The sequence below is a fragment of the Vigna unguiculata genome, chromosome 3 (assembly GCF_037176805.1).
Source record: "Vigna unguiculata cultivar grain cowpea cultivar isolate G323 ecotype 2 chromosome 3, ASM3717680v1, whole genome shotgun sequence".
Classification (NCBI taxonomy): domain Eukaryota; kingdom Viridiplantae; phylum Streptophyta; class Magnoliopsida; order Fabales; family Fabaceae; genus Vigna; species Vigna unguiculata.
Genome location: NC_140794.1, coordinates 9,194,293 through 9,208,342, shown reverse-complemented (window position 1 = coordinate 9,208,342; position 14,050 = coordinate 9,194,293). Strand labels below are relative to the sequence as shown.

Here is a 14,050-nt window from a genome sequence, read left to right as displayed (position 1 = left end):
CACCCAATGAAATACTTTTACTCACTCAACAAGTTTGGTTGCCTAACACTACTTTTAGTAGTCTTGCCTAACAACCAAATCTCACCCAATGACTAAAAGCCTATGAAAAATGAATTATGCAAACTCGCCTAGCGAACATACCTCTTGCTCAACGAGTCAGCATAATTTAACAAAAAAAATCTGCAATTTCGCATAATTATAGCAACAACAAGTACCTCAATTATGGTTTTTATTCAATACATAACATACCAAATGCGAAATGGCAACAAACAAACTAACAACTTCAACCGTTGCATATCAAAATTACTAGAGAACAACAAGCATCTCATGACCTATGCATAAACTTTGCAATTTAACATTTTTCACCTAAATTCACAACTAAATTTAACAATTCATGAAAATCAATCATACTTTTACAATCTCACAACCAAACTCAATCAATTGAACAATTCAAAAAACATAAAGAAATCAAGATTAGCTTTTCTCACTTATGAAACAACTTAAACCAAACCACCTTCAAACTCACAAGATGCTTTATCTATATTGGATATCACATAAATGACCAGGCCAAACCATTAAGACCACTGATCAACAGAGAATCATATTAATGACTCTAAAGACACATGTAGGCAAAAAAGACTCACATGCAAAGAATGAACATTTTGAACATAGAAAAAAAGAAATCAAAAACCAACTTACTCTTAAAAAGAAACTGATAAGATGAATTAGAAATCTTGTCACATGAATCACTTTAATGGTTTCCAATCTTTAAACAAACAGATAAAGGATGAGAAAACATAGAGATAAGTGAGAGAACTCTAAACATGTGATTTTTATAGGAATAAGTATTTTTAAATAATGAAAATGACTTCTAAACTTTTCTATTATACTAAAACATTTTAATATTAAAATAATAAGTATTGATATTTAAAAAACATGATCAATTCTATAATACTATTTTTAAGTCTTGTATATTAAAATAATAAGTATTAATATTTAAAAAACACCATCAGTTCTAAAATACTATTTTTAATTCTTGTATAGTATAAGAAAACGAAATAATAAAAAATAGTTTTGTCATAAATTTTAATTTTGGTTATGTTTTATAATTTTAATATTGAACTTTTAATTTCAAGAATTTTTCCCTTGAGTGTTCAGTTTCATATTTATCATTTAAATTTTGATTTTTGTGAATTTTATCAACTAAATTTTTTGAAGTTAAATACATTTAACATTTATGTCAATTAAATGTTAGTTTATGACAACGTGATGATATAATTAGTAAATTAAATATAAATTTTCAAATAAATTTATTAAAAGTGCCGAGCAATATCTCTGCTGTTAAACACTAAATTATTTATATTTTATTTTGAGGAACAAGTTTAGAATCATAACACTTTATTTTCCATTGCATCCACTTTTAAAATTCCTACTTATCTTATGTTAAACACTAAAACTTATTTTTCAAAATAATAATACATTATAAATAAGTTATAATAACTAAGAAGATTGCAAATAGTTAACTAAAACAATACTAGAACTTTCCTCTAGACCACAAATAGCCTAAAATTTATCACAGAAAATATTGCAAACTCTACAAATTACTATTTTAATTAAATTGGCATTCAGTTGATGGATGGAAAAGTTGTGTATAATTTTTAAATTTAGATTTTTTAAATTTGACTAAATTAAAATCTCATTGGTAAAATTAAAAGTTGGATCACAAATTTGTGAAATTAAAACTTTGGTAATAAAATTGACTAAATTATAAAAATTTTATGATAAAATACATAATTTAACATATTTGTAAAAGGAAAAATTAAATGATAAAATTTACAAAATTATAAAAGTAAATATCTTTAAATTTTATAATCTTAGTCAATTCTTTGCTGTATAACAGTTTTTGAAATATCCAAAAGATATAAGCGAAAATCACACACACACACTCTCCGGTGATTGCGCACAAATCCCTCTCCCACTACCCAAGTGTAGGTCAGAAGTCAAAAAGTTCAATCAAGCATCGACGACTATTCTGCACCGTCTGATCTTAAAGCAGTATCATCATCATCGTCCACAATAATCATATTGTTCAGTTCTCAATATTAATAATATGGGTATTTTTTCTTCCATCATAAAACATTTTTAATTTTTCATTGACGCTTTGAATCCCAACAATAAATAAGGTCAAATCTCCCTCTAACACCTAATTTACCTAATCTTAAATAAATGAGATCACGAACAAACTTTTCATACGAATTTTTTAAGAAAATAAAAGGAAAGTAAATTTATTTACAGTTCAATTTAGTAGAAACTTATGATATATTTTTTATGTTTTTTTTTTTTTTAAATTTGTGCTTAAGTTTTAAGGGATTTTTTTTTCTCTCTGGGAGTTTTAAGTTTTAATTGAAAAGTTTGCTTAAATAATATATAAGATTAATATAGATACGGTGTTGAGTTGACACTTGGAGCATATCTGCACCGTGCGATTGTAAGTACATGGGTTATGATGAGGCTCAGCAGCAAGGACACCACTGTGTTCGTTTCTTTGGCGCCGCGAGTAAACTTGAACGAAGAAGATTTTCCTAGCGTGGTGTGCAAAAGTGCGTACACCCCACACTCTCTCTCTCATCTTTCTCTCTCTAGAAAAAGCACTCAACAAAAATGGGGACACGATGAATGAGAGAGAGAAAAAGACAGAAGAGGAAGAAGTTGTAGAGGGAGAAAAGCGAGGAAGCCGAATCCACCGCAATGCTTCTTCAATTTCTTCGGCTATGGATGATGCTCTGCTTCGCTAGTGTTTCCTGTTCTGCACGGCAAGGTGAACCTCAGCTCTCTCCTTCTTCTCTTTTCTCTGTCCTTTATGCGCCATGAAGTGGAGCTTTACTGTTTTCTTCATCAAATTTGGATTGTGGAATTTTCTCAATGCTTTCATTGCTTTGATCTTAAGAAGATTAAGAGTTGTAAGCTTGTCCAACCGCTGAAACTTTAAACCGGTTATGACCTCACTTCTATGTCGATGTTTTAGCCCTTTCCTTTTGTTTCAAAACTAGGCTATGCAAATGCTAATATTTTTTTTTACTTACGCTCTTATTTAATGATATCGACAACAGGGGAGTTTATTGCCAATTACTAAATTATTTTAATTCTAATAATATTTCACATTGATTAAGTGTTTCTTTATCTGTGTGCATTAACTTAAGCATCAGTAAATATGAAACAGATGTAGTATTTTCAACAATTTTCTCTGAAAATTTTCCGGTTAGTGAAAGTTTGTTAAACACCATTATTATTCTGAATTTCTGATGAATATTAACTTTTACCATATTGAAATTTGTCGGGTTTGGTTTGTCTGTTACGCTTTAAATTAGCAATCATGTTAAGGAAACCATTGCATTTAATTCGTCATCATTTAAGCCAAGGGACGGAATTTCTTTTTCGCAGTCTATTGGCAATGGACGAAATTCATGTTGACATTTACCACTGCAGAAGCAGTTTCTACATGGTTGTACCTATTATCTTTTCTTAGTGAATCTTAGTGTTAAACTTGCGGTTACCATAGAGGATTATTGTTTTCAAAAGCTGTGTACGAATATTTTGTTTTTTCCCAGTTTTGATTTGGTTCAAATCACTGCAGATCCATTTGCTGTGCGCATAAGCTGTGGGGCTCGTCAAAATGTTCAAACAAGACCAACCAATACCCATTGGCGTGAAGATTTTGGCTTTACGGGTGGCATAGTCGCTAATGCAACTCTTCCAAGTTACATCACCCCACCACTCAACACCCTACGCTATTTTCCTTTGTCTGAAGGTCCACAAAATTGTTACGTCATTAATAAGGTGCCAAAGGGTCACTACTCAATCAGAATCTTCTTTGGACTTGTTGGTCAGTCTAGAGGTACCATTGTTGAGCCTCTATTTGACATTTCTATTGAAGGCACGCAGATATATTCTTTGAAATCTGGTTGGACCCATCAGGCTGATCAAGTATTTGTTGAGGCGCTAGTGTTTCTTACTGATGACTCTGTCTCAATCTGTTTCCATAGCACTGGTCATGGGGATCCCGCTATCCTTTCTATCGAGATTCTTCAAATTGATGATAAGGCCTATTATTTTGTTCCCCGTTGGAGTCAAGGGTTGATACTTAGAACAATTAAAAGACTGAGTTGTGGTTTTGGACAGTCAAAGTTTGACGTAGATTATGAAGGGGATCCCTGGGGAGGGGACAGATTTTGGCAACGCATTAAAACTTTTGGTGAGGATTCAGAGTCTGTTCAACCTAGATCTGTTGAAACTAGAATCAAACATGCTTCACATACGCCAAACTTCTATCCAGAAACCCTTTACCAGTCAGCGCTTGTCAGTACTAATAATCAACCTGATTTAACTTATACATTAGAGGTGGATCCCAACAGAAACTATTCTGTTTGGTTACATTTTGCAGAGATTGATTATTCAGTGACTACTGCGGGGCAAAGGATCTTTGATATTGAAATAAATGGTGTTCTTGCATTCCAACATGTTGACATTGTAGAATTGAGTGGGGATATCTATACTGCCCTTGTGCTTAATACTACTGTTTCTGTTGATGGGAGGACTCTAACAATAAAATTGAAGCCAAAGGAAGGTAATCTTGCCATAATCAACGCTATTGAGATATTTGAGGTTATAATGGCTGAGTCAAAGACTGTATTAGAGGAAGGTATGGGTGCTCATCCCTACTACTGTTACAGTTTTTTCAACAACAGTTCATACTAGGTTGTGTGGTATTTATTGTATTATTAAAGATAACATATATTGAATTTGGTAGAGAACTTCAATGACTTTAAAATATCCACTATCAAGTTTAGTGTTTGGTCATTGGAGGTGACAGATAGCATTATGTGCATGTGCTTGGGAGCTGTATTAGTCATGTAGAGTTATGCAGCTTCTTTTTATTTCTAATCAATTAATATATCTCAAGAAACTCCAATTTTTGGGAGAGCTTGTCAAAAGTAGACCATGGAATTTATGCCAATCAAACATGTTAGATCTCTTTGTCTCATTATACTTTTCCTTTATTGACTGCTTTTGGAGTTTTTCCTATATTGATCATATGTTTTATAATACTTCTTCCATTTACATATTTTCTATTTCATGAACTCCTAATGGTACTATAATAGCAAATGCTACTTTTTGTAATTCGAATGAATATTAACTTTTGCAAGTTTATTATTATCTTTACTCTAGTTAGTGCTTTACAAGCATTGAAGAAGGCATTGAGGCTTCCACCCAGGTTTGGGTGGAATGGTGATCCTTGTGTTCCTCAACAACATCCATGGAGTGGAGTGGGTTGCCAATTAAACAAAAGTCGTGGCAGCTGGGTCATTGATGGACTGTAATTTCTTGTTATCCCTATGTAAAGCGTTTTTGTATTTTTGTTCATTTGATTCCGTAGTAGCCTATAATTCAGTTCTCAATAATTCTTTTATTCTCTTTCACTTGATCAATTTGTTCGCTGTAGTTGGCACCAAATCCAAAAGTATTTTATTTGTTCAGCATAAGAGCCTCTAGATTAAGGAAATGGATGCCCTTCTATGGGAAGAGAAAGAGAAGATTTTTGTGTTTTAGCTGTATGCATTTACGTTTGCACGATCACAGCTTACACGTAAACTAGTTAATATATGGCTTGCTCAAGGCTTTCTTTTTAACTTGTTCAGAAAGTGTAACTTATTTTTACTTTGTTCTATGAGGTGCTTCTCATTTGGGGGAGTAACCCTAATTGGACCTTCCGATTCTTAAATTCCTTTTGGTCAATTTCATTTTCTTTAAAAAGGTTAAAAGTTCAAGATGAAGTGCTCAAAGTTACACCCCTATATGAGAATAGTTCTCAAATTAATCCCTCTTTTTATGATCGTTGGAGGTAAAACACATGTGTATGGATTCGAAAAAGTGTTACATATATAAGAATTAGAAATGCTATACTTTAGATCGTGTACATGGGAATTATTTAGTTTGGTACCTTACTATACTTCCCAGTAGTAATATAGTTATCAAATTAAAAATGAGTATCGCATTTATGGGGTAAAAGTATGTTTTAAGTATTAATCCTAAAAAAGTGTAGAACTACACCCACCGCTTGTTAAGAGATTGGTTACACTATGCTACAAAGACGTTGTGGTTTGTGTTGAGAACTGTTAATTTATTTATCATTTTGAATATTCTATCTCAGTATATTGTTTTTCTTTTTATATCTAGTCATTGATTGCTTCGTCTGTTGATGAACAGTGGTCTAGACAATCAAGGTCTGAAAGGTTTCTTACCAGATGACATATCCAAACTACCTAATCTACAAATCTTGTGAGTTCCAGATATGTTTTTAAGTATTTTGGAAAAAGATATGAGTAAATATTTTGTTCAATGCATGCATGAATCATGTATGCATTATGCTTAATGTATTCATTGCAAAACCAACTTAGGAATAAGTTCTGAATTAGGAAGTTATACTTCTGTATTAGAAAGTTAATGACCAATATTTTTATGTCAGTCCAGGGTTAGGTTTATATATCTCATGATGAGATGGGGATATATGGGTTGCTTGACAGATTAACGTGAGTTTGTTATTTCCAGCATTACCTATATCTGACCTAAAAACCATATTATTTCCATAGTTTGTTTACAATTTAGTTGGTTAATATTTCATGAGTTCAATAATTTGTCGGATATGTTGGATGCCAAGCACCAGGACGGACCAAAGAGTTGTTCCCCATTTTATCTTTCAGTTTTTTTAAACTAATAGTTGCAGTGAGTAACTTACAATTAGACTTTAGTTTTTTAACATAAATGGTGAGTATAGAGTTACTCTTTCAAAGTATTCTTGGATGAACTTGATTCCTCTCCTATGTGAGTGTGTGGGAGTGTGTATATATTTCTTTCAATTTTGTTATTAAAAACATTCTTTCAATTTTTAACTCACTATTCTTCAACATACAGAAGCAACCACCATACTTATTTTCCCTTATCTTGTGCTAATTTGCTTATGAACTGCAGAAACCTGAGTAGGAACGACATCCATGGAGCAATTCCATCTTCACTTGGTACCATAAATAGCCTGCAAGTGCTGTTACGTAATCTCTTCCCCTTTTTCTCATGATATTGTTTTCATTGTTATATGCTTCCAAAAGGTGGGAAACTTGTTCCATGAATTGTTGTCCTGGCTTTGACTATCATGTTATTGTCATTTCTGAATGCCATGTAATGATGCAGTGACCTATCCTACAACTTTTTCAATGGATCAATTCCAGAAAGCCTTGGACAGTTATCGTCATTGCAAAGACTGTAAGATTCTCCAATGTTTAACTAACCCATAAAACACATACGAGGACGACAAATCTGTATCAAAATGTCTTCATGCAGGAACCTTAACAGCAACCTCCTATCTGAAAGGGTCCCGGCAACTCTAGGAGGAAGACTACTGTACAGAGCTAGCTTCAAGTATGTTATCAGACATTAAACTACAGACAGTTACTGAAAATGATAGGATATTCCTCGCGTACATGTTTGTTCACTTTGTTTTTTTACTAAATAACAAATATTTCTAACTTTTTGACTTGTCGATGTCTGCAGTTTTACGGACAACGCAGGTCTGTGTGGTATACCTGGATTACCTACATGTGGTTCTCATCTTTCTTCCGGTGGTAAAGTTGGCATTGGATTAGGGGCTTCATTTACATTTTTCCTTCTTACTACCTGTTTAGTTTGTTGGTTGAAAAGGCGGCACAATATCCTCCGAGCGCAGAAAATTGCAGGTAAGGGATATTCATAATTTATAGACACAGTTACACTAATAAAGCATTCTATGTTCTACTTCCATCTCTATTTACCATGCTTGGGTCTATTTAATTTTTGTAGAATAATCATTTGAAATATCTTGGAAAGTTTAAAAGATAATAGGTAATTGAAATGTAAAAATTTTGCACCGTCATTCAATCACACAAAACATGTATGTGGTAAACTTGTTAACTTCTATAATAACTATGGATGTTACCAATTTAAGATGTTATGCACTGTTACCTGTGGATGTATCTCTTCTTTTGAGTTGCTTAAACCTCTGAGACACCCATACACAGCACACGATTAAACTAGTTTAAATTTGATCAAAGAAAACATAGGTTGGACTAACATTTTCCAGAATTAATTTAACTCAAAATTTGCTGCCTGGTACTGTATTTGATCAGTCTAATTTGTTGGCCCATTTTACCAATATGTTCTTTGGTAACTCCACGGATGACCTTGAGAAGCAAAAAACATTAAGACTATTGAATTTAAATTTGTTCTCCTTTGTTCTTGCAGCAAGAGGAGCCCCTTATGCAAAAGCAAGGACCCATTTTTCACGAGATATTCAGCTGACAAGGCATCATAATAATTTTGGCAAAACCTCAACAGCAGCTGAGAATGGACCTATTTTACTTTCATGATGACATCTCATAATTCTTATTCACTGTATTTGTATTATTCCTCTTTTTCCTGCCATGAAAGCGTTTATTTTATAGATTGCAGAATCGCTCTGCTAATGTAGATGAATGGCAGTGTAATCCTATCGATGTTTCGATGGTACTTGTCTTCCATACCGTGATTACTCCAAATACGGAGTTTCTTGAGACATTGAACATCTTACAAGCAGAACTCAGCAATCTGTAAATCAGAAAATTTTGTTCATTTCATCATGTCTACTTGAGTTTTCGCCACTTTTGAGACTAATTAAATGTTATGAGTCTGTATCCTCTGGGATGGAATTTCCTGTAGCTGAGATCCACAATCAATATATCTGTGTATTCTTCTCTTGAAATTCAGTATGGAAGGATCAAAATTATTAATTATGATAAAAGATCAAAAGAACAAATCTAGACTATTAAATTATATATGAATTATTATGATTAAATTCAAATGTGTGATTTTTTTTTGGTAATATTAAGAAATTTTAGTATTTAACTAAAATAAATAAAGGAGAACAATAGATTTTTATTATATTGGACAATAAATTAGAGACAATTTTGAAATCTGTAAAAAAATTATAAAAATGGATTATTGCAATTAAAACATAATATCTTTACTGATTTGGTGGACTTTTTTTATTTGAAATCAATTTTTATCTGAAGTTAAAGTAATTTAAAAAAAAAAGTGTTTATCTAAAAGGTAAAAATATATTCAATTTAATATAATATATTAAGATTTAAAACTTTGTGGAATTGAAATTTAGAAATGATATTTGAAATGAATGAAAATTATAAATGAATAGAATTAAATGTTTTATTTGGAAAAATAAAATCACTTTATGCAAACGTGTTTAAGGAGAAATTTACTTAAATACAACATACTTATATTCTATCCAAATTTTTATATAAAGAAATTGTTAAATCATTCATATTATTTTATATTTTAATAGTGCATATTAGGTCATTTTTAAACTATATATGTATCAAATAATTCATATCAATATAAAATTGCAGCTATTGTTTATCATATATGTTTTAATTCAACTGTGAGTTTTGAGATCAAATCATTATATTAAAGTTATTGATGTATGTTACATGTATGCTATAATGGATGCAGGTTATATCAATATAATTTGATTGAGTATCTATGTATATGAAGATATCACACTAAGTGAGATGACCTTTATTACAAGACTTGTGGGTGGTGCTCTTGATTTGAATTAATATCAAAATTTAAACAAAATCAATTAAAAATACCCTCAAAATATATTATTATTTATTTTTAAGATTAAATATGTTTTTGTCTTTTAATTTTAAGTGAAAATTGGAATTAGTTTATTTTTGAAACTTTGAATTTAGTCCTCTAACTTTATAAATGCATAAACTTAGTTTTTTTAATCAAATTTTATTAAATTTAATTGACATTTTAAACATGTTTCATAATAGCATTTGAGTTATTTACACTATATGAAACATTTATGCTTTAATGTTAGTTGGGAAATGTATTTGAAACGTCAAATAAATTTAACAAAATTTGATTAAAATGACTAAATTCACACATTTCTAAAAATAGAGAAATAAATTTGTACAAAGTTTCTAAGAAAGACTAATTCTAATTTTTACTAAAAATTATAAAAAACATATTCAACTCTTATTTTTATTATGAGTACATTTTCTTGCAATTCATAATTAATTGTAATCGACATTTTTCAATTTCAATATATACTTTCCTAAAAAAATTTCTAGCTATTATTTAATAAATCCATACAAAATTAATGACTTCCCTAAAACTCTTTTATATTATTTGTCAAGAAAAAAAATGATTATAAATAACATTTATTATGTCTCATGAACAACGATCCAACCTACAACATTAGATAACATTTTATATTTTCAGTGCCCATCTAATAATAAAGTTATTAGCGAAAATGAGAAAAATGACAAAGTGCCAAAAACTATAAATTGTAGTTAATTTAAAAGGTTAAATATGGGTTTGGTCCTTGAACATTTAGTAAAATTAACAATTTAGTCCCTCAACTTTAGAAATGCGTTAATTTAGTTATTAACCAAATTTTGTTTAGTTTATTTGATGTTTTAAATGTGTTTCATGCTAGTATTTGGATTGTTTACATTATTTGACACATTTTTGCTTCAATTTTAGTTTAGAAACGTATTTGAAAGGTCACATAAACAAGAAATTTGGTTAAAAGAACTAAATTCACGCATTTCTAAAGATGGGAGACTAAATTGGTTCAAAATTTCAAAGAGGGACTAATTTCAATTTTTACTGAAAGTTAAGAGAGCAAAAACATATTTAACCCTAATTTAAAACTTATTAATGAAAGAAAACGTTAACTTCTAAGAACTTAAAGTGTCATTAAAAAAAACTAACTTTTAAGAACTTAAGTGTCATTAGAAGTTTGCAGGTACACACCCCTCTTTTGATTCATCTAAGGATTACGAGGAGACATATTAGACAGTGAAGTAGGGATATACCAGATCTTGTAGGAAAATTCAATTCCATACAAAAACATTTGACACCTATCGTGGGGTCGAATTGTGTTTGGAAGAGATGGTATCTATTACGAATATGGCAAATTGAAATGTGATTAATGGTAGATATGCAAAGGAACCTCAACGAGAAGAAAAGAAAAGAAAAAAATGAAGAGGAAATAAATGTTTTGAGAGAGGAAAATCAAATGATGTAGAGACAATGGGAGGAAACATCTTGGAATACCGAGACGTCGCATCGACAGAGAGCGATAGAGGAGGAAGACACCACATTGAGGGAGGGATCAAGAGTGAACACTGTCACTTATCAAACCTCTATAGGGATGGGAACCTCACAGCGTCATCCTATCGTGGATGGGATCATGGAGATGGAGCTCCCTCTAGGATGGAAAGGTCTTACTATGGATCAATATAATGCAGGATACAATGAGCTTGTGGACTTCTTTGTGACACGAGTAAGGTTGTACACATTGGATGATGTCATTTTTTTTCGTGTTTTCCCAACATCTTTGAAGGGCCCAACTGTAAATTGGTTTACTCAACTTCCTTCCAATTTTATAGATTGCTTCAAGATGTTGGTTACTCACTTTGAGATACAATTCGCTACCAACAGACCTCATCATCTCACCTCTTTCTCACTAGTCAAAATTTGACAAGAGAAGAACAAATCGTTACAAGTATTTATGAAGCGCTTTGGCAAAGTTGCATTAAATATACACAATCTTAAACTAGATGTAGCACTACATCATCTCGACATAGCTTTGCAACCAGGACTCTTTGTAATTTGTGCAAGAAACCTGTGGTCGTTATAAATTAGTGGGATAAGCTCCTCCAAGCTATATGACTCAAACCAAAGGGAGACTCCCAAATGGCTGATGGATTACGTAAGCTTGATGGTGGTGGAAATATGGTGCACATATGGTGGTTTTGATGTGATGAGATGATGACTCCTTCTCCAAGCGATATGACTAAAGCAAGGGGGAGAGGCTATGGTATATGTGGCGTGGTGTTTGGATGCTCTCAAGAGAGGTTGGACCAACTTTTAAGGAAGGGTGGCTAAAGAAAACCTAGAAGGGGTGCTCTAGCCTTTGATGACCTAAGTTGAGTCGTATGGCACAAAATTGGTAGCTTAACTTTACTCAAACCAAATGTGAATTTACATAGGGGAGACTACTCTATTTATAGACTAAGGTAACCTTAAATGTATCTTCAAAGTGGAGAAGCAAAACCTTAATACTCAAAATATGGAGACCAAGGCTAAAATCCTCTTCATTTGGAAGAGGACACATGACAACTAATCCTCTCCATTAAGACAAGGACACATGGACATTAATCATCTCCATTAGGAGAAGGACACATGGCCACTACTCTCCCAAGGGTGAAAGACTCTCACACCTGGAGAGCAAGTCTTTATTTAGGTGCTTTTTGACTTAGGTCAACTCTCCAAATGCACCTCACCTTATAGGCTTCTTCCAAGCCTAAAAATTCTACACTACTTGGCCCATGATACAACGCCCAAAAGAAAACCTAAACTACTTGGCCCATTATACAAGGCCCAAAATAAACCTACTCTAATTATTATAACCTAGATAGGCTCAAAAGATATGGGCTTGGACCCACCTTCCATAGATGACATCCATCTTCTTGTATGCTCTTGGCTATAACTAGGGAGGTTACCATCATGGATGAACTTAAAACTAGGGTTGCAAATACATGCAAATAAAAGAGCTAAGGGAGTTCCAAAATGCTACCATAGTAAATTCTAGAGACAAGAGACCCTCTGATAAGAAGAGATCATCTTGGCCAAACCCTAGGTTTAGAGAACCAAAGCAACCACGGTATAGCCATTATACTCCTTTGAGCCCTTGACTTCTAATAGAGCATGAATTCTAGAAGAAGCTTTGAGTGGTTATCTCATCTTGACTCCTAGAAAGCAACCCACACCTCATACACTGATATTATGATGAAGGATTATCTTGTTCCTTTTTAAGATTATTGAATATGGTGTGAGTTGATTAAGAAAGCTAAGTGAAATCCCCACTGGACATTAAGATAGCAAGCTATCTAGATGTGAAGGTTCCTTTCACAAAGCTCAAGAGAAGAAGATGATGGATTGATTCAAAACAAAAAGGAAATGGAAAGCACATAAACCATAGAAAACCAAGAACAATTAAAGGAAGAAGAAAACATAAAATGGAAAGGAAAGAAATGGTAAAAATGTGAGAAGCACGCCACTACAAGGCTAGGCTATAAGCCATGGCAACCTTGAAGATGAGTGGATGTGTGCCGCCACTTGCTATGCAAGATAAGGCTTAAAAGTATTCACTCCCAAGGGAGGAAACTCTCACAAATGATTGAGACACAAGAGTGTTTTTACTTCAAAATGTTCAACCCTTTTACATGTTTAGGAGCACCCCTTATATAGAAGAGTCTAGGGGCCTCTAAGCAAATAAAAGATACCTAAGGATGTCTCTACAAAAACCTAACCCTAGCTTCTAGAAACTAGGTCAAATAAGGTTACAAAAAATGAGAGACAAAAGAGCTAACTATGGTGTGTGCAAGGCTAATTTCGTTCTAGCACAAAAGGAGACAAAAAATATGTCTCATATGTCTCCAAAAAGTGGCCAAAGTGTGCTAAAAACAAAGGAGACCAAAGGTACATAGGTACACTTGCTTCATGCCTTTTACTTTATGCTTTATGCTTTTGCTTTACTCTCTCCTCCACATCATTTATGCTCCCCAATCACCATGCGTCACCTAACATTGCTTTCTTACTCCTAATTAACCTACAAAGCAAATAAACATAGATTAGCATGTTGGCTTAAGTCAAGTCAACTATAGTCAACAAGTCAAACCTAGTTAAAGGTCAACAAGTCAACTAAAGTTGATTCAACTAAGTCAACTTTGGGAATCAAAAATAACAAACACAAATGAAAGGGATGAAGGATTAGTGAACTTCCTTTCTAAACATGCTTAGTGTTCTTAAGCATGTGCCTCCATCCTTGGTTGGGGTCAATCCTTCATCATCCTCCCCTCCTTGGAGAGAATTTGACCACAAATTCTTTAAG

The 14,050-nt window shown here is 32.6% G+C and overlaps 1 protein-coding gene across 1 annotated transcript; it reads left to right on the top strand.

Moving 5' to 3' along the window:
• The first annotated feature begins 2,553 nt into the window (after nt 1-2,553).
• On the top strand, nt 2,554-8,694 carry LOC114175955 (receptor-like protein 4). Its single transcript, XM_028060811.2, has 9 exons — nt 2,554-2,818; nt 3,635-4,699; nt 5,227-5,374; nt 6,265-6,336; nt 7,027-7,098; nt 7,243-7,314; nt 7,393-7,470; nt 7,603-7,784; nt 8,329-8,694. Exons 1-9 carry the CDS (start codon nt 2,749-2,751, stop codon nt 8,451-8,453), a joined length of 1,884 nt encoding a protein of 627 aa, XP_027916612.1. The 5' UTR covers nt 2,554-2,748; the 3' UTR covers nt 8,454-8,694.
• The last annotated feature ends 5,356 nt before the right edge of the window (nt 8,695-14,050 follow it).